Raw genomic sequence first — 24,571 nt, 5'->3', positions numbered from 1 at the left:
ATCCCGGGGCAGGGGTTTGGCCTATGGTGAGGATATTCACATCTTGATTCTAAGGGAAGGCTGCGCAGAGGTGCTGTGCTTGCCCTATGCAAGCAGAGGAGACTATACCTCTTTGCTGCCTTTAACCAATTTTTTTTTGCCAGGGACTTTTACAAGCACTGCAACCCTCCAGGATTCTGGATAGCTGCACTAAATCTCTTCCACTAAGAGGCCAAATTAGACTTTACGGGTTTTGTGGGTTGTTGTTTTTTTCCTGAAACCAAAAGGCTTTATGGATGAGACATTCTGTTTTACAAGAATGGATTTTTTTTAATGACTGCTTGTTTCTATCTTCACCTGTTTTGGTACTGCACAGAAAATATGTTGAGTAGCTGTAAATGCGCAGTGTTTATTAGTCTGACACTGTGGAGTTTTTAGAAAATACACTTAATTGCATTCCCAGGAGTAAAGACAGCTACAAAAATAAACAGCACTGGAATAAGGGATGTATTGTAGCTTCTAGAAGATACCGTAGTCCTTGTGACCTCTTCAGAGTCAGCATTTCACTCCTGTCAACTAGAATAAGGGATTGTAATAAGAATAAGAAATTGTAAGGGAGACTTAAATATGTCATATTTTGGTGAACTGAGACAGCTTTAATAACCTTTTTTATCCCTTTTACTCTACACTGGGTCCTACTAAACACTTGGCAATATCAGGAGATCCAGAAGTACTGCTGCAGAATGTCACAGAATGGCAAGGGCTGAGCTCTCAAATGGCAAGTGCTTCTGGATGAAGTGCTGTTGTTGTCACTTTCCTTGCAAATTGTTTTCTTACGATCAATCATCACCTTTTATTCAACCCTTTCACCTCAGAAAGCCCACATGCCTCAGGCTTGGAGGTGAAACTAAAAAGGAAATGTCAACCGAATGAAAAACAAGCAAGTGTTTTGGGAAGTCCCAAGTTCATACTTGTAAGTGTTCAACACCAGAGTGCTGAGCCAGGTCAGGTTCTGAGGTAGTCCAAGGAGATCTGCTACCGTATGAGTCCCAAGGTCATTGTCACACTGTGAAATATGCCCAGCGGCTCTCAACTCCAAGGATGACTTGCAAAGTTATCTATTATATAAAGCAATGTAAAAAGCACGATCATAAAGATCCTGCTTTTTTTTTTTTTTTACAAGTATTTAAGCCTTGTTGCTTAAGCACTGCATGGGAGAGCAGAGCTCTCACAGGATTCACTAGTATCTGAGACGTGCACGTAAAACTTTCCTGGCTAGCACTGAAATGTTCCTGGAGCACACAGGACAGCACCTGATCTGAGACATGGAGGAGGAACAGCTGGAAGGACATTGTACTGCAACATTTGGGATCCTGATTCATGCTCTCAGGATAATAATAGGCTTGACCCCTCCCACAGAAATGCTTTTTGTTATTTTCTCCAGTGGAAAATTCTCCTACAAGAGCCAGAGAGTCCCAAAAGAGTCTTTCAGTGAAGCAAGTAATGAGCTATTGACTGTAGCAATACTAAAATATGCTAAAAAGGCAAAACCAGAGAAACAGAAATCGTGATGGTATCCGCTTCCCCTTCTCATACCCTGACTTCCAGGGACAGCGTTGCAGCTGGCAGGGTCCCTCCTGTTTTAGTAAGGAATATTTTGATAGGATAAAGCTAAACCTTGCAATCTATTCCCAGGCAGGCAAGCTGGACTCCTAAGGTATCAATAGTCTTCAAAATTCCTGTCATTTCAGTTCATTCTTTTTTTCATCTATAGATTGCGAGGATGGAGAATCATGACTGAATTGTCATTAGAGAAGAGATGTCTTTGGAGACAGAAAAATCTTTCAGGAAAAGAGCAAATACAGGAAGTCGTCATATACCAGATTTTATCCTGTTTTTGTACTCCTTCCTGGCTGTCCATCTTTGACCACTGCCAGAGAGAGAATATTGGGCTAGCCGGATCTGGCTCAGTAAGGACCTTCCTATGCTTTTATGAATGGATTTTTCAAAAATGGAATTTGAGCAAGGAAGTGTTGAGTTCCTGAATATTTCGTCCTGTTGTTAATAACTCAGAGGCAAAGAAAAGGCAATCAGAGATCACACTGGTGTCAGCAGCCAGTCATTAACACAAACAAGTAAGTTAAAGGATGGAAGAGAAGGAAGCGATGTTCAGACCCAGTCATAGGACTTGGGGAATTTCCTGCTCTCGTATTTCCTGCTTTCCCTGATAACAAAAATACCAAGTACCATTCATGTACCAAACCTGAGGGCACCTGGGTCATTGATCAGATGTGGAGGCCCACCTTAAAGTCTTGCCAGAGCAGTATATCCTTTGAAGATTATCTTTCTTCTTTGAAGAACAAAGGAGGGAGTATGAGGGGAGAAGAAGCTGATAGGCAACCTTAGAGAGGAAGATAGCCTGAGAAGTCTTCCAAAACATGGCCTCACTGACTACAATGGAGAAGAGTTGAGATTGCAAAGATGGCAAGGCAAAGTTTTCAATGTACACTATTATTCAATGAAAAGTAGAGCAAAGGGTGAGCAGATTCTCATGCAAATGTCCAAGCTGTCAAGCCACCATGAGACTCACCTGTCAGGCATGTTTGTGCTCTTTCATATTGTCTGATGAATATTCCCCCTGCTGGTCTCACATCAAGGCAAACTGCCAACTCTCCTTTGTGGGCTTCTATCAACAAACGCAGTCCTTCAAGATAACATACAATCAGCATTCAGTATTACTTCCATTTAAATGTCAGATTATTTCATCATCCCAAACCCATGACAGTGAAGGCAGCTTTTAAAATACACTGCCATGACATTGCAGTTGTTTCCTCAAAGTCTGATACCACAAAGTATGAAAAGAAACCAGGTTCTTTAGGGGGGTGTGAGTGAAGCTCTTGCAGACACAGCCACTCCAATATGTTTAAAATACAAAGTAATATCTGCCGTCTCTCCACTCCCCTGGCTCACCATTGCAAACCCGCCTACTTGCTTGCTGCATATGTCAGCATGTCTGGAGTCAAGGCATGCGATGCTGCATGGCACAGCAAAAAAGTATGGCTGAAATCTTCCCTCTTGTTATGCTGCCAGTTCCACCAAAAACATACCTGGGTTGTATTATGTGTTACAAAATATACATATGTGATACAAGGCTGATCCAAAGCTTAGTGTGGAAAATCAGATGGAAATTAGAATTAGATGGAAAAGTTCTTAATTCTCCTCAGTGGAGCCAGACCCTTGAGGCCAAAGTCATTTTGACAAACAATTCTATAACCTGAAGCCATTGAAGCTGGGACTGTACTTTGGAGCTACAGTTTCTACTGACATTAAAATCTGCCATAAAACCAAGACACATATCAGGCAGAAAAAAACAACACACAGCAAATTTCACTGCTTCAGGCACTGACAAGTGTTATATTCAGGTCCTCTTCTAAATAGAGAAAACATTGCCTGTACCTTCTGTATGTAAAATGCACAAGTGCTAGATTTTAACCTTTTCTTTAGTTATCTGGCTTCTAAAAAACTTAAACCCACAAAAAGATATTTTCTAAACAACTTAGAGAATAAACATATGATTGAATGGGTATAAATTAATAAGACTTTACAAGTTACCGTATTTTATTTGGGGGAGGTGAAAAATGACAGTGTACCTGTTCTTAACCCACCACAATTCTGCGGAGATCAGTTTAAGAAACTCAAGCCTCCTGAGTGTACACTTGGAGGAGTACCAGTAGTATAGTAGTATATAGTAGTATCCACCCCTCATCTTGTAATTTTCCATAGCTGTGGACCAGAAATACTCTTTGAGGTTTCAGGGCAAATACATCAGGTTCATCTAAGCCATCCTGGAAAGTTTTATTTGTAATATTATAGGGACCCTCACAAGGCCAGGTACAAGGGAGGGTAACCAACAATTTCAAGGAGGTTATTAGCAGTGACGGGACAACATCATCTCTTGCTTTTTCAGAATTGCACCCCTGTTCTCATGTGTTGAGTTTCACTTCACAGTAAATTTTCCCCTGTGTCTCAGCAGAGGCAAGGCTTTTAATTTTGTTTCTATGTCTTTAGAATTACACAGCATTGCTGCACGGAGGCAGGTGCTGTTTTCTTCAGCTTCCAGCTGGCACTGCTAGCTTCATGTTTTGCTAGGATGATCAGATATTTCTGTGGTATGTACTATTTATTTAGAAGAATACTTTATAAAGCAGCAGGGAGCAATGAAGCTTTTGACCTGTGGCTCTAAAAACACAGGGGAAGCCAATCAAAACGAAAGACAAAATGCACGCTGAAATACATTGTCCAGGATTTTGCTTCAACAAACTTAGCTGAGCCAGGAGAGGACTATGGATGATGGGAAAGGTGAAGGAGTTGCAACAATGGAGGAAAAAAAAAAAGGCACAAAAAAGGCACTTCAGGAACATCAGCATCAGGTCATGGTTTGCAGTCTGAATCTGAAACTTGCAACAAGCCTTGCAGCATAACAGAAACAAATATTCCTTACCTACTAGACAGAGATTTTATTGGAGGAGTAGGAAAAGGCAGCAGAAGGCAGAGCAATGAAACATTAGTGTCCCACTAACCTGCACCTCTGCCTCCAGCTCCTCCACATCACACTGGCAGCTCAGAGAGAAGGGGCCAGAAGAGGCCAGAGGGAAGGTCAGCAAAAAATTGTAGGACTGTGTAACATGCACACATATGCATCCATTAGCATAGGACAGGTCCAGCCACGTATGGAGCTGGCTCTATGAACTTAGCCCACATATGTCCATAACTTGGTGTCCTGGTTTCGGCTGGGATAGGGTTAAATTTCTTCCTAGTGCTGTGTTTTGGATTTAGTATGAGGAGAATGTTGATAACACACTGATGTTTTCAGTTGTTGCTAAGTGCCCTCCTAGTCCAAGGACAGCTCCCGTGCCTACTGACTGAGCTAGGTACACAAGATGGGAGGGAACATAATCAGGACAGCCAGCCCAGCTGGCCAACGGGGTATTCCATACCATGTGACATCATGCTCAGTATATGAAGGGTAGGCGTGATCCTGGAAGTACCGATCGCTACTTGGTTATAGGTCAGCGCGGGTGGTGAGCAATTGCATTGTGCATCACTCATTTTGTATATTCTATCATTATTATTATCATTATTTTTCCCTTTTCTGTTCTATTAAACTGTCTTTATCTCAACCCACGAGTTTTTCTCACTCTTACCCTTCCGATTCTCTCCCCGTCCCACTGGGGGGGGCGGGGGGGAGTGAGAGAGCGGCTGCGTGGTATTTGGCTGCCTGCCAGGTTAAACCACGACACTTGGGATGCGTCCTGGACAGGGGTCAGACCTGCAACAGGGAGCTGAGTCCTGCACCACTGCTGTAAACACCAGGGTTGTGCATATCCCTGGCTGTCACTGGTAATTAAACATGGCTGATACTCATATAGTAAAGACTCTGTGAGTGCTTTAAACTCTCTTGTAGAGTATCTGATTCCAGAACATTTTAACTGCAGTTGTGCTTTCTTGTTACTGCAATTGCTGGTACTACTAGCTTTATACCTTTGTAGGATGCTTGATTATTTGTGTCACATGTCTTTTTTTTAGAAAAATGGACAGGTTAAACTATGCAAACGACATCAAAATGGTTTTTAAAGAATGGAGAAACAGGATTAAAAATGAAACCCTGTTTACTAAAATAAGAGAAACCCTGCAGAGCTGTGATGTGACTGGATGACTAAGCCAAGCCAGCTATCCTTTCTTGAAGTGTGCTCTTTCCATGAGCAGATGGCTTGCTATTATGACCAGGGGATCTGCAGCCAGAGAAATTATCTGATGTTGTGAGAATGCCATTGGGGAGAACACATTTCGTACCTTCTTCTTCCTCCTTCTTGTCTTCTCTTCCTTACTGCTGCTTCCTACCAATCTGCTCTCTGTAAGCAGTGTGGGAGACCTTATCCTATTCCCTGCAAGGGAAAAGAGGCTGTTCCTGCTGCTTTTAAAGGAGATGATAGAAAGAAAGTGCTGTTTCACATTTCCACTCCAAGTTGTAAGCACAGCAACAGTGGGGGTAGTACACTGATCATGGCTAGATTGATGGAAGAGGGGAAGGGATCAGTAATCGTTTATTACCAAGTGGCTATTTTAAGGTCCTCCTGCAAGTTCTTTGTTTTCCCACAACTTCCCTTCCTAGGCACACCATCACTGATTTTTAATGCAATTCAGAATCTCAAAGACCATCAATTACCAGTGATCAATTAACTCCTGAGGTGCGCCATACTGTCACATGAACCCTTGGATCTCAGCTGTAATATCCATGCTGCCATTTCTGCCACGCCAGGTCCTTCGGGTCCTGCTGTCGCATGTCCTGGGGCTCAGCTACCTCAGCTGAGAAAACCTACTCCACTACTCCACCTCTGCTTGTGTCCATCTGGTGCAGCAGTGTCGCTTGCGTCCGGGATGAGTCCACTGCACATTGGTATGACTGCTTCCCACCTTTATCACTGCTAGCACCATTTCACAAACCGTACTGGACTTGCTGCTTTGCTCTATCTGCCTCAAGACAGCTGTGAGGCCAAAGTGACTCTGACAAGCACAGGCATCTTGTCTTCAGAGTTCATGTGACCTCCAATGCATTACTGGTGCCACAGTAATTTCACAATGTTAAATACAGACCTGGTTGAAACCTACACCTCCTGCATGTATCTTCTCAGTAGCCCTCTCAAGTTGCTGATGCAGGCAGCTTGATTAGGTACAAATTTCCTTATAGCTCCCCCATCTGAGGGGTCTGCTGGGCGAGCCATTCCCATGGGTTTCTCTGGAATATATCTGTACACTTTACATCTTAATTTGTTTAGATTATGTCAGAATGTGTTGTGTTTTCTGAGTTGCTTGAAGCCTCCAGACAGGATTTTTTACACGTTTCCCCCATATCTAACATAATTTATGCATAACTTAGTACTGTTTACACTGTCAAACATGTTGTATTTCCAAGCAAAAAACTTCTGGCTCTAAGCGCAACCCAATGGTGTTCTGAGAAAATGGTCTCCTAAAGAGATAATGATCATGCGCAAATGGATGCCCCAGTTTCATAAGGTCACCTCCCAGAGTGTTACTGCCCTTTCAGTTTCTCATTAGAGACATTGCAATACATGCCATTTTTAGGTCATTTGTATGCAGATGAAATATTTCAACATTTTTGCTTGCTTTTTACGTGATCTGCAAGAGCACTTCCTTCACTTGTTCTTCTCAGTTATATTTTTCTCCCTAGAGCAATAGGATTCTCTTATTGTAGCCTGAATTAAGGCAAGAGAAACTTTCCTGGGTAGATGAGCCATGGATCGCCTTGACACTTTCATCTCTATTCCATACTCTGTTGAGAGTTCCTGTATTTCCTGAAAGCATCCTTAGTTTTGTCATCAGTTGCTGTCAACAATTGTCTGCCCATTGAATTAGTTCACTCTCTGAGATCCAGAAGTTGGCATATTTTTATCTCAGTAATAAGCATCTTTTTTCCTTCTGGTACTATTATAAATTTTAACTTTTCCATATTTTTCTTTATCCAAACACTTACTGACATAATTCTATAATGGAATAAAATTTACTTCTATAAGACCAGGGTTTCATTGACTCCTACCATCAATGACTTGACTAAACATCATGGAAAATCAGTCTGTGTCCCATGGGCCTTCAGGTGGACAGTCCGTTCACCTTCTACTATGTTGTTTTCCATGACTGCCATGAAGAATGCTTCCTTCCTCTACAGACCTCTGCTGATGCTTGTAAATGCCTGTGTAGTGTTGTGATCCTTTCACAAATGGCAGATATTGTCTTGCATGAGTTGTTTGTCCACTCTGGGTTTCTCAGAGTCCTGGGCTTTGTGGACTCCCACACTGACAGCATTATGCTTTCCTGCCTCAGTCTCATTTGCAGAAACATTATAGGTTTCTTTTCATGTTCACAGCATGAAATTTTGGCATGAAACATAATGTCCACAAACATAATTTTTTTTTACCACCTTTTTTGTAATGTCTGTTTAAAAACACACATCTGACATGTTTCACTTTACCTTGAGAGTAGTGCTCAAATTGCTGTAATATTCTTTCATAATTAGCCTCCTCTGCCTAAGTTAATGGGAAAATATTTTTAAGAATCAAGGTGCTTCAGAACTTCTCTGTCAGAAATTAAGCTACCTTTCCAGTGGCACTTCTGGCTTATGGATACAGACTGAAGTACTAGGCAAACGACTCCAATTATCTTCTGTAGTCTGAAAGAATTTCGGTGCTGGCAAGGCATTTAACTACTTTGTTTTTCTGTTTAGGATATTCCTTTGCTGTTTATTCTTGGGAAAATTAGTTGTTCAATAATGACCTCGAGTGAAGAATTTGCTGCGTTCAGTGATGGATTTCACACTGAGCAGGCTTTCATAACCTGAACCCCTTCACACCTCAACCAGTTCAAATAGCAGAGCCTATTTAACGGAGTAGTCTCTCCCAGATTGTACAACACAGTGTGCCTAAGATTTGTTTTAAACTCAAAATTGAAATAATACAGTGCCTGGAGCAGAGAATTAAGGGGAAAAAAGAAGGAAGTTTGCTAACAGTTTGGTCTTAAAATTTTGGAGAGGATGGTTCCAATAAGCAGCGGACTGACTTTCCCAGACAGACCCCTAATGGAAGCGGGGAAGCAAGATATTAGTGCAACCTCTGCATTATAAGTGTGTTGTCAGCGACCCTTGTCTTGAATTTTTGTGCAAAGATGTACTGTACATGCACACTACTGCATATATATGATAGAAGTGTGTCATTGCCAAAAGAAAAGGAAAAAAAAAAGAATCCCAGGTCAAGCATCTGCAAAGTGTTCAGCAGTACTATTAACTTCTCACTAGCGTTTGCAGACAAATGTTGGCCTTGGTTGCAATCTCCAAATGTTTTCCAAATTGCTGGATTTCCAGCAGAAATTTTTTATTTCCTACCAGAAATAACCTAGCACTACGGGAAAGCTGTCCAGTGAATGGCATAAATGAACACTCTTTCCTAAGCTCTGATATCTTTCTGTGCCAGTTATAGATTTCAATAACAGAGAGGTTTTAATTAAGTTGATGGACATAAGTGGGATTAATATGCATTGGGGCATGTATGAAATACTGTAGCAGTTAATAGGGAATGCAGCTTTTCTGATGACTTCTGTTCACCCAGCACATTCCTGATAACAAGGAAATCCTTCATTATTGGAACAACAGTTCAGTGCAGGGAGTTAGTGATATAGATTTTCCTCTGGTCTGAACAGATTATTTTCTTTTGTTTATTGCTGTCATTTGTGCTCATAATATGGGTTTTGCAGCAAAGCATATCTTAAATAAGCCTTACCTTCCTGCCCATTAGTCTATAATACATTCTGTGGCATATTTTAAAGATGATAAAAGCTTCAGCTTTAAATGGAAACTGCAACCTGAAGCCCTGAGTAACCAGAGATCAGTCAGTGATAAGTGTGGAACATGACTAAGTAAATTACAGAGCAGGAACAGTTTGACGACTTCAGATGCACGCATACCCACGTATATAAAATACCACAGGATCACGGGATAGTTAAGGTTGGAAGGGATCTCTGAAAGTCATCTGATCCCATTCATGGCTTAAAAGATGGCAAACTTTGAAGTTAGATCCAGCTTTGAGTTTAGCTCAGGTGACCCAGGGTCTTGTTCAGCTGAGGTATGAACATCTCCATGGACGGGGTTTCCACAGCCTCTCCAGGAAACGTGTTCCTGTGTTTGACTGCCCTTCATGAAACTTTTTCCTGATATATGGTTTGGCTTTCCACTACAGCTGCAACTCATGTCGATTACCTTGTCTTTTCTCCATGAGAAAAGTCTGGCTGTCATCTCCGTAGGTGCCCGTTAACTAGTTGCAGGGAACAGTGAGATTCCCCCTTAACCTCCCTTTCTGCAGGCTAAACAGACCCTGTTCTCTGAGACTCTCCTCATATGCCATGTGCTCCAGTCCCCGGCCATCTAGGCAGCTTCTGATGGACTCACTCCAGTATGTCAGCCTCTCCTTCAGTAGGAAGCCCAGAAATGGACATAGCATTCCAGATGTGGTCTCACAGGTGCTGAGGGGAAGGATCACCTCCCTCACCCACTGGTTATGCACTTGCTAGTGCAGCCCCGGACACACTTGTCCACCTTTGCCACACAAATACACTGCTGACTCATATTCAACTTGCCCACCAGGATGCCCAGGTCCTCTTCTGCAAAGCTGCTTTCTGGTTGCTCAGTGCTTGACCTGTCCTGCTGCATGGGGTTATTCTGTCCAAGATAAACCACTTTGCATTTTTTGATGTGGTTCCCAGCAATTCATCTCTCCAGCCTGTCAGGATCCTCTGAACAGGGACTCTCTGCCTTAACCTCCAGCATATCAGCTGTACTCCACAGCCTGTACCACCAGCAAAGCTTCTGAGGGTTAGTTGCTCCCTAGAATTACCCAGGTCATTTATAAAGACATTAAGCTGAACTGGCTCCAGTACCAACCCCAGAGAAAAAACATTAGTAAATGACCATGAGGCAGACTTTGTACCTCTGATCTCAACACTTGAATCCCAGCAACCATCTGATCAATTTTTCACCCACACTGTATTCCACCACTCCAAACAAAATCTCTCCAATTTGCTAGAGGACTAATATGGGCCACTGTGCCTAAAGCCTGCTAAACTCAAGGTAAATGGCACCCACTACTTTGCAAATGCTGATACTCAAGCAGGGAGCAGTAATAAAATGCTTGGAGTTTAACAAGGAGGATACGCTGCTGCATGCCTTCAGGTGGAAAGAGTTCTCGATGGGAAGTCTTCAAAGGAGAAGCTACACACCGACTGCCCTGTATCTACCAAATCTAGCAAATCTAGCAAATTTAATGACCTCCAGAGATATGACACAGCATACTCCCAGCCTCTGGTTGGAAAAAGCCTAATTCATTTAAGACTTCATGTAGCAGTACTTAATGTGTGACTTTAATCCAATACGAGAAAAAAGAGGAAGAGGAAAATTTGTATGGCTTTTTAATCTGAGGTGAGTGAGAAATAAGATCACACCTTCCTGCTACCTGTAGTTTTAACAAATTCAGAGAAGTTCTTTTTCTTCTATCTTGGCCTTAGAAAAAATAATCAGAAAAAAATTTTAAGAGTAGAACAGGAGAATGGAGGAATCGTTATCTTGCAGACACTGTGCTGTCTGAAAACACAATTAAGAATAACCTTTTGGGCTAGGCAGTGCAAGTGCTACTCGGGCAGTAAACTTAACTGGTAGCCCTCAGAATCCTCGTGTTCAGGGACTGTAATGGTAGCAGGTGATAATATAGAAGAGGTCAAAGGACTGAAAAAGTGTCCTGGAATTATCCCCACAGTCTAATATCCATGCTTGTCTGATGATAATGAAAAGGCTGGGAAGCTGCATTGAATAGTGCCCTGCTTTCCTTGCACCTCCACAGACAGCAGTGATATAATTTTCCTACCACTATCTTTTAAAGTTGTTTTGAAGTCAGAGTTCAGGTTGCAGTAAAGCAAGGTAGTGAGGAATAAGAAATGTGAAATGAAGGGAAGTTGTGTTGTGGAAATGAGAGCACTGTTGCAGAGAGTATAAACATGTATTTTCTGTAGCAAAGAGTACAAAGTTTATGGAGCATCCAACGCTGCCAGACTGATAAAAGCCCTGGATTCTGAGAGATTATGTGATGAGCAGCACTGGCTCCCGGCTAGCATTGTTTTAGGTGGTGAACACGGCACAAAAGAACGTTAAAATGGCAAAGTCAGTTAGAAAAGGAGAAATCCCAGTATCAAAGTACAGCTTCATGAGGCCCTGACTCCACCTGTCTTTTACGATACCTCTAGGAGCAACCACTGCAGGGAGAGCTCTGCCTCCCACCCACGGGTCAGGGCTGCAGACGCCCTGTTGGGAGAACGTAGCTGATGAACTCTAAGGATTTTGACTGACCATAGCTTTTAAGACAAGAGGGTATCACTATGACTAGTCCAGCTTATGAAACATCTCAACCTCCAAACTTCCCTGAATGAGTTCTGGCATATGCACACACGGAGCTGCAAATTCTCACTGCGGCAGTTAAACCAAGTGCACTAGGAAAACCTTATGTGAAAGGTTGGGTCCATGCCCCAAAGGCTTTGAGGTTTAAATCTCCACCCTCCAGTAGTCATAGAAATATTTTTGAAGTGCAGAAAACGGTATTTTTCCCCGCAAGCCCATTAAGAAACACTCAAATCACTTCCTCAACCCCACTCTTCAACCACCAAAACTGTCCCCATGAAAAAATGTGTCTAGCTCCCTGTTGAAACATCTGAGCCCAAAATGTAAAACTCTGGCAAAGTTATAACAAAATGCAAATGGAGCATCAGACATTCTTAGCTATTGGTGGTGCTATTAGCAATGCCTACTTTTATGACCATAAGGGAAAAATATCAGTGTGTTCTCTGTACTGCACAGTACAAGGCTCTTCATGGCAAAATGATCTTCATAACTTGTTTCTTAAATGCAGAGTGTAGAAAATGTTGTGAAACTTAAAATGCTGTCTGCCACTGTAAAAACAGCTTTCCTAAAAATGTTTTCCACCATGTATCTTTACATGTATCTATACATCTTTCCACATGTATCTTTAGTATTACTCTTTTTTTGTTGTTGTTCTCAAAGCTTATTTCAAGGACATTCAATTATGGTCAGGCTTCTCACTACCAAGGCACTGCTCCATTATTAAGGGGAAAAAAAAAAAAAGAGAGACACCACAAAAGGGCAGACACAAAGAGATTATATTTTATTGCAGACCTGACACGTTGGTCTGCTCCGGTCATTTTAGCCCTGTGACTATGTGGGACTTTGTGAGACACAATTCCCTTCAGCATAAGAAAGCTAAGCAATCTCACTCAGATACTAGAACAAGGACAGAGACTGAATCACGCAAATAGTAAAAGATTTCCCTAGGCCTCTATTGTTTGAAGAATAAGAGGTTGTACATGAAGCAAAGCTGCTGCTGCTGCTGTCAGGTGTTTATCTAATGCAGCATGAGTTGCCTCATATTGAATCCCCCCAGAGCTGGGTTTCCACCATTGCACAGGCATTTAGCATTTTGACTCCCTTTAAAATAAAGTAAGTCACAAGGTTTTCTCACCCACCCTCACACACACACACACACTCCCTCTCTCCTGCTGAAAGAGAAAAAAGAATTGAAAAAGTATCTTCACCAGGGGGACACCCATCAGGGTACATTCATCGAGGATGACAGAGACCATAGAAATTGTTTAAAAAAGGGTTTGTGGGAGAGCTAGGTGAAGGGAAAGGTTCCATTTTAAAATGAGGTTCCAATCTCAAACAAATTAGGGTAAAAACTGAAATTCTTAGTGAAATAAGATGGAAATCTAGCCTCTGTTTAGCAGATAGCCTTAAGAAAATGGGTGCTAGAAGGCTATGATACCTTCAAGGAGCTGTATGGAGAAGTCAACACAAAGGATTTTCTTAACTTCTTGCTAGATGCAGAGAAATTTACTGTAAAAGGAATAATCTCTCTCAAATAGTTTGTTTCAGCCAGTCAACAAATGCCAATAAAAAAATGGTTTCCTCATTTTTTTTCTGACCTAGGTTAGAAAAAACATTTTTCTTTCCAGGTTACAATCTTACCACAATAATAGTTTAAAATCTCCTTTACATGTTGCCCTATATATGAATGTACATGCAAAAGCTTGAAGATGATTTCAGGCTTTGCTCAAACCAAGCTACAGCAGACTGCTGTTCAGTGCCAAATAGGTTGCCTAGCACTATAAATAACAAAATCTCCTTTTCTCCATCATCAGCTTTCAATCACAACACAAGTGTAATACAACTGTATGATTCCTGTGTAACACCTTGGCGCTTTCAAAGGCAAGATGGAAAGCTTTTTCTGCAAAGTCAATAGGTCTCCTGAGAAGAAAGGCAAGTGCCACAAGACCTTTTTTAATTGCTTTTCTTTGGCTGACTTTAACTAATGCTGTGGGCATTTGTCCTCACCATGACAGTTCGGCCTTCATTGCCCCTTCACTCAGACACAGGGATATTTTGGCAGGGAGCAGATACATAGATACAGCAAGTGGCGATGTGAAGAAAATACAGAATAAATGTTTTACATACATGATGTAGATTCTCAGCATAACAATGCATATCTAAAGAGGCAGACTTTGTACAGGGTTTTTATTTAAAATCCTTATAGTGCTGGACAAGAAATAAGGTGCTGTACTTTGTCCTTTTCAGGACTGGCTTTTTGCATGCACTTTCTTCTTTCCTTTCAACAGCTTTTTAAACCCTTAGTGGATTTGCCTCAGTGTCATCTTCTCTGCCCCAAGTCCTTCACTCCCTGTGCTTCCAACCAAAGTGTCCCACAGATCTACTGCCCTTCAGGATGGCTGCAATGCCTGTCTGTGGAAATAGAAATAGCTAGGGAGAGAGAGCTTTAAATCAGGTGAGCTAATGAAAATTGTAGATTTTGGCTAGAGTGGTTAATAGCACTAATTAATTTTGTTTAGAGCTTAACTTTTAAAAATGACTTTCAAAAAAATCTTTAAGTTATTATTTTTCAAAAAGTGTATTTTAAAAATAGAACATTTTTCAGGTCAAGTTTTCCATGCCAAACTTTTTAACCCCAGGGCTCCCTGGGTGGATCTTTTTCCAGGTGCAAGGAAATTAGGGTGGTCTTTCCTTAAAAATGTCTTAATGCTGACTTTTACTTTCATTGCTGGATGTGCTCATTCTGCTGGTGGCCATTTTGCTTCAGAAGGTCCTGCATTAAAATCTGGCTACAGGAAAAAACCCACTTCTTTATCAGACACCCAAAATTTATCAGACACCCAAAATTGAGAGCAACTCACACCCACACAACCCACCAACAGCTCAGAGATGAACAGCATTGCTTTAACTCCCAGTATCAGGAAAAGGATTGGAGGGACGTCACTTCTCTGAGAGGGACGTCACTTCTCTCAGAAATGTGACGTTTGCACAGAGACTGATGATTTCGAGTGACGAACCAAAGCTCATAGGTGACAGCCAGCCAAGTGCTTGGTATCCCAGGGAGAGCAAAGCATCACGGCCGACCTGTGGTCACACACTTCAGCCAGCGGCACCTGTGTTAGTCCAGCAAGCCTCCAGGCCAGGCTTGCACTGTGCCCAGCATGTTTTGCAGTTTCTAATTAAGCCCTAAACTACTTTCAGCTTTGATGATCTTCCTGATGCTTTTCCCTTCCCCCACAACTAATTTTAGATGTTCATGTTCAGCGAGACACAGGAATAGAAGCGGCTCAGCTTGCAGTCACCCTCACTTAAGAAAGCTGGATATGAAAGTGTTTCTGAGCTGCAGTTTGCACCAAAAATCAGGACGTTGGAGACAATTTAGCCTGGTTTGCTAGAGCTGGCTGCAAAGATCATAGCAAGTTCCTAAACTAACCCTGAAAAATAGCCTCTGGCAAATTCATGTCCCTTCCCATGCTGCCGCCGGTTCCTGTGACCCAATCTACCCCTCCTTAGCTTAGCGTGTGACTGTCACTCTTCCTGCTCCACCAGAAGCTCCCTGATCTGGCTCGCCTAATCCGACCTAACCTAGAGCAAACTGTGGCACCCCAGTCACACACATGCATGGGCTACTTCCAAATCAGTGGTCAGTGCTCTTTGTATTATTATTTTTTAATCACCTTTTGATTTCTTCTCTTCTCTGTGTACCTCCTCAACCCCAGAATGAGCCAGCTGTTTCTTTATCAATATAATTTATTGATCTCTTTTTCTGGAGGGAGCCTCAGGCTATACCTTAAGTGTGTGAAACACTTTGAAATCAACAGGGGCACGTGCCAAGCGAAAAAGCAGCACTGGGGTACGGTGTCAATCCAGCGGAGTCACTGTTTCTGGGAAATTTTCTGTTCCTAAATTATTCTGAGCTGGTTCACCAAAGGGTTTCTTGCAAAAAGGTAGTGAAGAAATCCCCCTTTTGCCCCAAGGTTACAAGTTACTTTGTTGGACCAGATGATATGACAGCATGATTCTATCAGGACAAATCAAAGTTTACTGAGCAAATCTGTGTTCTATAACCTGATTTATCGGTGCCATCTGCCAACACCCATGAACAGATGCTCTGTAGGACCTCACTAATGTGCAATAATGACTGGGAGAAACCCACTGCAAATGAGTGAATTTTAAAAGTTATCAAGTGTAGCAGGAGAGATAACAAACATAATGAAAAATATCTAGGAGAATGCATCCCAATGTTCATTTTTCAGTTCCAATTCCCTGACAGCAGTACTTCAGAGTGTGCTCATCTACATACGTGGGTATGCAGTGTAAAAATAACCAAACACTCATATTTTCCTGTGATTTTGCTCCAGTCCTTTGTTACTGCATGCTTCAGAAAAAAGAGAGCGTTCCATGTGAGCAGTTATAGTCACAGCTTACCTGAAATCAATGAGTTCCTCTCGATTGCAAGAATTCTTTTTACGGTTGTATTTGAGCAGGTCAACATTGCCATATTGCTAGCACTAATGTCTTTTTTTTAATGGGTTTCCCCTACTCCGCAGCTATTTCCAAGCCCCGTGTACTCTGAGGGCATGCCAAGGTAGAAGCAAACGAGTTTGCAATTATTGCCACCGGTAACATTAATTTTGCATTCCCGTGTCTTCAAAAACACAGGGGAGCAAAAAGATATAACAGAAAGACGAGCAACTTGCCCGGATGGAGATTTGAAACATGCCTGGGCGCAGAGCAGGCACCGTAGCAGGTGAGCAGGAGCAGCCCGGGCTGCTGCAGCCCCAGGGACCGCTTGGAGAGGTGCGGGAGCAGCCTGATCCCCGGGTCCTCGCGGCCCCTGGCCCTGCCACTCCCTCCCACTGCCTCCTGCCCGCGGGATTTCCTGAACTAAGCATTCAGGAGCTGCATTAAAATTAGAATCTGAAGCTGTAGCGGTGGGGGGGACACTTTACCTTCTCTCCTAACACGCACTGTAGGACAGCTTGCTCTGTCCGCACCAAGGGCGTTTACACGACGTTCATTCATACGTGCTCAGGAACATGTTTTTGATAAACAAACCTATCCAATATCTGCCAAAGTCATAAAATCGGGGGACAAAAACTTTCAATCACAGCCACTGTTTCAGAGGCTGAATTTGGATCCAGAGCTGGAGAGCGGAAAGCCTCCTTCCCTTATCGTGCCAATCCATTAAAATCACACACTCACAGAAACTCTCTATGGAGAAACTATCACCGAACTATTAATAAAATCTTCCTGAACTATTAATATGGTCTGTGGGAGCTTTAATCCACCGCGGGGACTGATTATGTAAGTGCACAGGCATGGAGATACTGTTTTTATCCTCTGTTTAAATGATCTTTTGGTTTAAACAGTTTTGTTTATCATTGAAGTCTTCCTGAATCTACAGGAAATTATTTTCTTTCAAAGGGGATTATATTTTGATTTGCAGTAAACTGGCAAGTATGATTGAGACTAAAGTGCATTGGCATGGCAAGATGTGTGTTTGCTTTTCTGATTGCAAAGGGTAGAAGTTATGAAAGCATTTTAAAAACATTTGTGTCACAAAATTCAGATGTCCCATAACCCAGAAATATGCTACAACTTGGTTTTTGAGCTCAGGTCATTGGTCTATGTAGCCAATTCATGCAGTTTGAAAAGATTGGCCCTGAGCATCAGGCTGGATTTATCCCTAATTTTGGTATTCCACAAATTGTTTTGCTTTTCTGCCACACTTTGGTGTGAGGAGATGCTGGGGGATCATCTTGATTTTTAGCTTTCAAGTAGTTCAGAACAACAACACAGTAAAAGGTTTCTGATGCATACTCATGCCAAAAGAAATAGATGTTGTGAAGGAAAGAACAGGCAGAAATAGTGAAAAATTGTCTCTCATTCACCTCGTAGCTATTGCTCCCGAGCTATTTAGTGGAACATTATGTACCGAGGGTTTTCGGTCCCAGACTCATTTCATTTCAGAAATTTCCCTGCACGGGAGTTCGCAGCGGAGAAGGGAAACAATGATCTCCGTAACATTTTCCTCTGATCTGCAAGCTTGGAGACACTTCTCCAATCTGAAATGAAAGATGTATTGAGGCCTGTGTGGATTTTGGGGTGTCTGTGGCAGCTCCAGTGTTCATTTCTTTCTCTTCTTTGGAAATGATGTGGAGGGGAATAACTGAAAAAAGTAAAGGAAAAAGTATATGAAGTTAAAAAAAGACAAATCAGGCAAAAGAAAAGTCCCGTCTTTGGCACCATTCCATTCAAACAACAGGAACAACTAAAACCCTGCGTCTGGACAATTTTGTTTCTCTAGGTTTACCTTTACAGTTTGGGAAAGGTGTCACTGCAGCATGGTTAGAAATATTCCTTGTTTTAGTTCACTTCAGGTCCCAGTGAAGAAGACCTGGTCTGACTTTGGAGTGAGCTGGGTGCCCAAGCAGGTATCTGGAGTCCTACTGTTTCTTCCCTGCTCTTGCTGAGTAGCGAGTTAGTTAGATGAGCACGGGGTTGGATGTATTTGTTCACGCAGCAATTGCATCTCTGAGCAACACGCTAGTACGTCCAGCCTGGTTTTCAGGTAAAATGGCAGCAGTGCCGACAAATAATTAGACCAATTCCTGCGTGCTATATTTTACTTATGCCATTGGAATAAAATGTAAATATATCTTCAGGATCGGGCATTTTTAACAAGGAATCAGGTTAAGAAAAGGCTCCATGATCCCAGGGTCCTTTTCACAGTAGGCTCCAAAAAATGTACCTCATTATAAAATACACCTTCCCAAGGAATCGCAAGACATGAGAAATCAAAAGAGAATTCCTAAAAGCAAAAGCTCTCCAGCAGAAAATCAATTTCAGCTACTTTCACCTTGCCCCAGGGAAAGCAGCAGAGACTCTAAGTGGGGTGTGGGAAAGGTCTCATACATCTTCCTGGAACTGCGCAAGGCAGACCTCCAGATGGGAGCTTTTCTTTCCAAGACAGCTCTGCTCTAATTAGGGACTTCTGCAAAATTGGTATGTTGCGGTTCCAAACAGTGTCTGGATGATTCCCATATCAAATTTCTTTGGTTTAAAAAAAAAAATTATGTCTTTGTCCTTGTTCTAATTGACAGCCTTACAAATGCAGGTGGACTGAGGGATGAAGGTCAAATTGAGCTTATTGTGCTTAATAGGGTAAGGAACAAAAAATTAGCAGAAAGTTACACACAAAAAAATGTTCTTTGGTTGTTTTTTTCCTGGCCATCATGCTGCCTTTTCAGGGGTCTTTGTGCATTTTCGGGTGTAACTTGAAAAGAAATGAAAAGAAAGCAATTGCCTTTAAATAAAACTGTTATATGAGGGGTTTTCCTCTAACACTTAATCTATTAATGTACCAGACAGAATCTAGTTTATGGACTCAACAATCTATTTTGGGTGGACATAAAATTCATTTTCTATATAGGAAAGTACATCCTTCTCCTTAGTCGACCTTTTCCAGAGGCAGTCTGCCAGTTTAAACCTCTGGCTGGTTCCTATAATTCTTGGCATTCAGACCTTTCTGGGTAATGTGGTATCATTAAGGCTAGTCAACATGTTCTAAAAAAAACCACGTTCCCCCTTGGAAATGAAGTCTGACTGACATTTCTCACCGAAGATTATGTTTAATATCATCTGTGCATTCCAGTGAGAAGGCAAAACAATTTTTCTTTTTTGGGTCCGTATAAATCTCTGTGTCTTAAAGTTATTTCCCTGCTTCCCATCTCTTATTTCTTTACTGTCCTTCACTTCAGACTCAGACTGTGTCTTCTACACTGACCTATGCTGCCATGGTACAACCTGGGGCGGCTGTGGCAGCTAAGCCCCAAAGAGCAAAGGAGTCCAGAACTTTTCCCTTGGAGATACAGCTTGTGGGATAGCAACCGCCTTGACAAATATAGAACTAAAAAAAAAAAAAAAAAGGCAAATGTAGAACATTCCAATATTTCTTAATTTTTTTTTTTTTTGAATATTCCGTGAAAGTTTCAAATCTTCACATTTTCATTCCCATGTGGGAGGAAAGCAAAGAATATATGAATTTTGCATGAGATGGGCATTTTTGGCTCTGGTCTTCTCTAAAGCCCAGTGTTAGGTTATCACAGGGTAGAAAAATCACTCTTGGCTTCACTTCACACTTCTGTTGGTCAATGTTTGTTCTAGGTGGGCTCAGATTCTCTGAAGCTGTTTCTCAGCATGACCCAGTTCAAGTCACTGCAACCTGCAGCACTGCAGTAGTTTGTATCAGCCAGAGCTGCATCCCTAAACTCTAATGAATATTCCAGCAGCAATGGAAAGATGGTTGTCTTTATAGTGAATGAACACCCCAACAGAGTGTGTGCCATCCTTAAAAAGCTCAGCTTATAGTTTATTGGGATTTAAAAGGGATCACCTGTTATGTTGCATTGCTTGCCCTCCTGCATGCTGGCCTGATTACCCACTAGTCTTGCACAGAGCATCCAATATTGAGATTTGTGATGATTTCCGATAAACTGACGTGTCCGAGGTGTAAGTGGTTTATACTACTGTATAGCAAAAGAAAAAGGTGTCACTTAATGCCTGTGGCTGCAGGCATTACCCGAGTATGGTTTAAGATGACTGCCAGGGCACTCCATGGCCAGTGGTAAAGAGCATGGAGAGTCCTGCCAATCTACCTTGGGTGGTAGGAGGTGGTGGGATGCCTACATAGTGCTAAATTTGGGAAATAATTTGACCTTGAAGCAGTGCAGAAGCTATACCGAGCAGGTGTATAAGGGGATTTTCCATATCATCTCATAAATCCACCCCATATCTTCACCAGCTGTGCTCAATCTCTGATGCTCCAGAGGAAGGTAGGAGAAAGCCCCAGGATACCCCACGCTAATTGTGGGGGGAATTAACCTGCCAGAGCCAAAGCCCTGAAGGAGGAGACCTGATTATGCTCTGTCTTTATACGCTGAGCTGTAGGGGTTAGGAGCACAGGCAGGATGAGGACGGCTTCATCAGGATCTCCCTTCACGGGGGAGAGACATGCACCTCTCCTCTCGCTGGAAGCGTATTTGCACGCAGGAGCAGCAGTCGTCCCACTATTTACGCAAGCGAAAGAATCCTAAGCTCTTCCCTGACTGACTGACATTTGTTAGATGAGAGTGTAGGTACAAAATGCCCATCACAATATACAATAACCTTTAAAGACACGCCAGCAACCTCCTCTTTTATTAAGCGTGCCACGCTGGCTGAGCGGAGTAGGACACTATTGCAAACACCTCCCCGGCGGGACGCTACCTGCATGCTAATGCCGAGGGTGTTTGTGCACAGCCTGGCAGCCAGCGCTGGGCTCCGGCAGTTTCCATGGTGCCGTCATGGTGCGCTCTCCCTACACCTTCACTTATCAGCATTTCCCACCCATCCTCCTCCCCATCATATGCTGCTCGCTCACCCCGAAAGGTCAGCCATTGTAATGATGATTTTAGCAGGGGGGAGGCAGGGAGGCCGAAGGGTGAAAAGGTGAGCTGTGTGCAGCGATGTGCGTGGGAACGGGGGCTTGCCTTACGCCGCACAATGAGAAATGAGAAAGCTTCCCCTCGAGGGAGCGGTGTTCATCAGCCCCCTCTCACTTCCCATCCCAGCCAAGTCAGATGCCCTGATGGAATTAAAAAATGTTCAGGCGAAGTGTCTGGTGAGCCTACTTTAAATCATCAGCAATTGATGCGTTAGTGTGTGGAGGGGAGAAGGGACTGCGCCTGCTAACAGAAGAAACTGATGCAAATGTGTCCAGGCGTCTTTCTCTTTCCACCTCCCTCCTGCCCCCCTCCCAGCAAGCCCAGTGCTCGTTTGCAGATGGAAAGAGGCAGACTTCTTCCTCTGACTTTCATCCTATTGACTGCTGGGCTAAAGCACTGCATCTATTAACCGCCTTCCTTTTCTTTCTTTCTGTAGGACAGCTTTCCTGCCCGTTTTGGAGGAGTCCATTTTGTCAACCAGCCCTGGTACATCCATGCCCTGTACACGCTAATCAAACCGTTCCTCAAAGACAAGACAAGGAAAAGGGTAATTAGCCAGGGCCGGGGGGGGATAGGAAGCTGCAGAGCTGGAGTAATTGAGTAGGTGCCTGCTTTCTTTTCTTCCTTCTTTTTCTCTCTGCATTTTTCATATGGCCTCAGAGAATTGCTGCTGTTATTAAAACTTAGAGTTTGCAATGGTCTGGATTGAATCAATAACTCAGCCAGGGACCAGAAATCTGTCATCACTTACAAAGTGTAGATACATTTTAATGGGACATGCTCAGCGATAGGGAGGATTGGCAATGTGAAGGGATTATCAGGCTTGGCTGAAGTCACACGCAGTGAGGGGAACTTCAGCTCAACTCTTTTTGCGGGCGTAAAATTTCCTATTTCATTCCTTCAGCAAGTGGACTCTTTTCACATGGTGGTAACTCACTTGTTTCCACAAAAAATGCCCATTCCTGAAGGCTGTTTGCTCACACCGCAGAAGAGGCAGGTCTTCCCCACTGAAACCCATGTGAACTGTGGTCCTGCAGTCATCTTGGCCATTTGTCCTCTGCAGTCTACCAGACAACCACTGGATCATCTCTCAGAAGGCCCCAGAGCCCACCCTGGGGTGTGTCTGACCCCAGGCAAATCAAGAGTAGTACCAGCCCGAAATGAAAGCAAAGAGGGCTTAGAGAGACAAATGTCACTGAAGCAGTGCAAAGTGGTGACACAGACCTACACCCCTGGGAAACGTCAGTCCCCGGGTGCAGGGCTGGGTTGCCCTCTCAGACATCTTTCAGTAAGCTCCACTATCTCCCTTTTCTTCTCACCGCTCTTCGTGCAAGCCTCTATCCTCTTACAGTAGCAATAATCCGTCATTATTCCTGACTTGCACTTTCCCTGATCTGGTACTTAAGAAAGTGAAAGTGTCATGTGCCAAAAGTAAGCAGATTAGGATTTTCAGAAGTGTTTATGGTGCCAGCCTAATTCTTCAGCTGCGCACCCCAAAGCTAATCCCCCTCCTCCACCCGCCCGCACCAGCTCTGAGCGCTTCAGAAATTCCCACCTGAAACTGCAACGTCAACTAATGATGCTCCACACCTCATTAGTGCTGTTATTATTGTACTTAATGAAGTAAGGGATCGATGATGACTTTGAACTTTCTTTTTATTTGTTAAAGATCTTTCTTCATGGTAACAACCTGAACAGCCTTCACCAGCTAATACACCCTGAATGCCTGCCCTCTGAATTCGGGGGGACTCTTCCTCCGTACGACATGGGGACGTGGGCTCGAACGTTACTCGGTCCCGACTACAGCGACGAAAACGAGTACACCCACACCTCCTACAACGCCATGCACGTGAAGCATGCGTCCTCCAACCTGGAGCAGGACGCCTCGCCCAAACCCATGAAAAGGTTAGTACTGCCTTTGAAATCGTCTCTTATTTGGCGTTCCAAACTGGTTTGGCACAAATCTAGCAGGAAGGGCTCATCTGGCTCGGAGAGAGGCTGTAATTTGGCAAACATTGACCGTAAGGAGCGCTTCACCCGGGACTGCGTTCATGGTGAGGTGGGAGAAAGGAAGCCTCTCCGTGGAACCGTAATTACTCGTCTGATTACTGTAATGGAAAACAAGGGGAAATTAATGAGCCCCTGCACAGAGCATTATGGAAAGTATATCAGAGCGAGGTGCTCTTCTGTATGGCGTAGTGCGGCCAGCAGCACCACTTCAGTGCTGGTTCCTATTACTTGCTGCTGCTGCGGTGCTGCTGACCCCAGGTATTAATGATAAGGGGTTTACCTCCTTGGAAATGAAGCTTTTGTATGATGAACACCACTGCCCTCTAAAGGGAAAATGGGTTAGTCTCCTCCTGCTGCTTCTGCTCCCGCTTTCTCCATCGAGCCCTGCTAAGGCAGCAGAGCTGATCTCTGATTTTAGATCTAGTGGTTGTGCATTCAGCTCTGAATGCTTAAAGTTACGCCTCTTGAGAGTATCACCCTCAGCAATTTGGACTGTTTGCAGGGATGGGGTGAGGAGGGTTGGATACCTGGCACAGGTTTGTGGGTGGTACGGCAGAGCCAACACCAGCTGCAGCGAGCGATGGCCGGGTTGGCTCCCCTGCAGGGGTGTCACATCTGCCCTTGCCTCACCCTCCACGCTGCGCTCCTCAAAACTACTTTCAATGCAGATCGCAGCGATGCTTTAACTCGCTGCTGCCACTTGATGAGTGCGGTGCTCACAGACACGGCGTCACTTTCTGTGACAGGGAGCGGCCATCATTTTGTCACAGCAAAATCAAAGCTGACAACACAGACAAGCCATAATGTCATGCAATTAATTTTAAAAGTCTTTCATCTTCAGAGGAAAAAGAAATGCATTCTTGATTCACAGCTCCCTCCCAGGTCAGAGGGATGCCACGCTGCTGCAGCTGCAAAGTGAAGCCTCGTGCTGGAAACACGCACACGTACAGCTGACGTTAAGTGCTGTGAGTCCCACGACTCACAGGGCCACGAGACCCCAGGGCTACGACCCTTTGCAGGGCTGCAGCCATGGCACGAAGAGAAGTGGCCATCTGCATAGTCAGCAGTTCTCACTACTGACTGCCAG

At 43.4% G+C, this 24,571-nt stretch overlaps 1 protein-coding gene across 1 annotated transcript in view; it reads left to right on the top strand.

The window, feature by feature from the left end:
* Positions 1-24,571, top strand: part of CLVS1 (clavesin 1) — a 106,488-nt gene that overhangs the window by 65,998 nt on the left and 15,919 nt on the right. Inside the window, exons 4-5 of the mRNA XM_075141789.1 lie at positions 21,911-22,021; positions 23,144-23,379. Of these exons, the coding sequence (XP_074997890.1) occupies positions 21,911-22,021; positions 23,144-23,379 (347 nt within the window). The remainder of the gene's footprint in view (positions 1-21,910; positions 22,022-23,143; positions 23,380-24,571) is intronic.

The sequence above is a fragment of the Calonectris borealis genome, chromosome 2 (assembly GCF_964195595.1).
Source record: "Calonectris borealis chromosome 2, bCalBor7.hap1.2, whole genome shotgun sequence".
Lineage (NCBI taxonomy): Eukaryota > Metazoa > Chordata > Aves > Procellariiformes > Procellariidae > Calonectris > Calonectris borealis.
The sequence above is the reverse complement of the archived record's forward strand: the minus strand, read 5'-3'. Positions and strand labels throughout refer to the sequence as shown.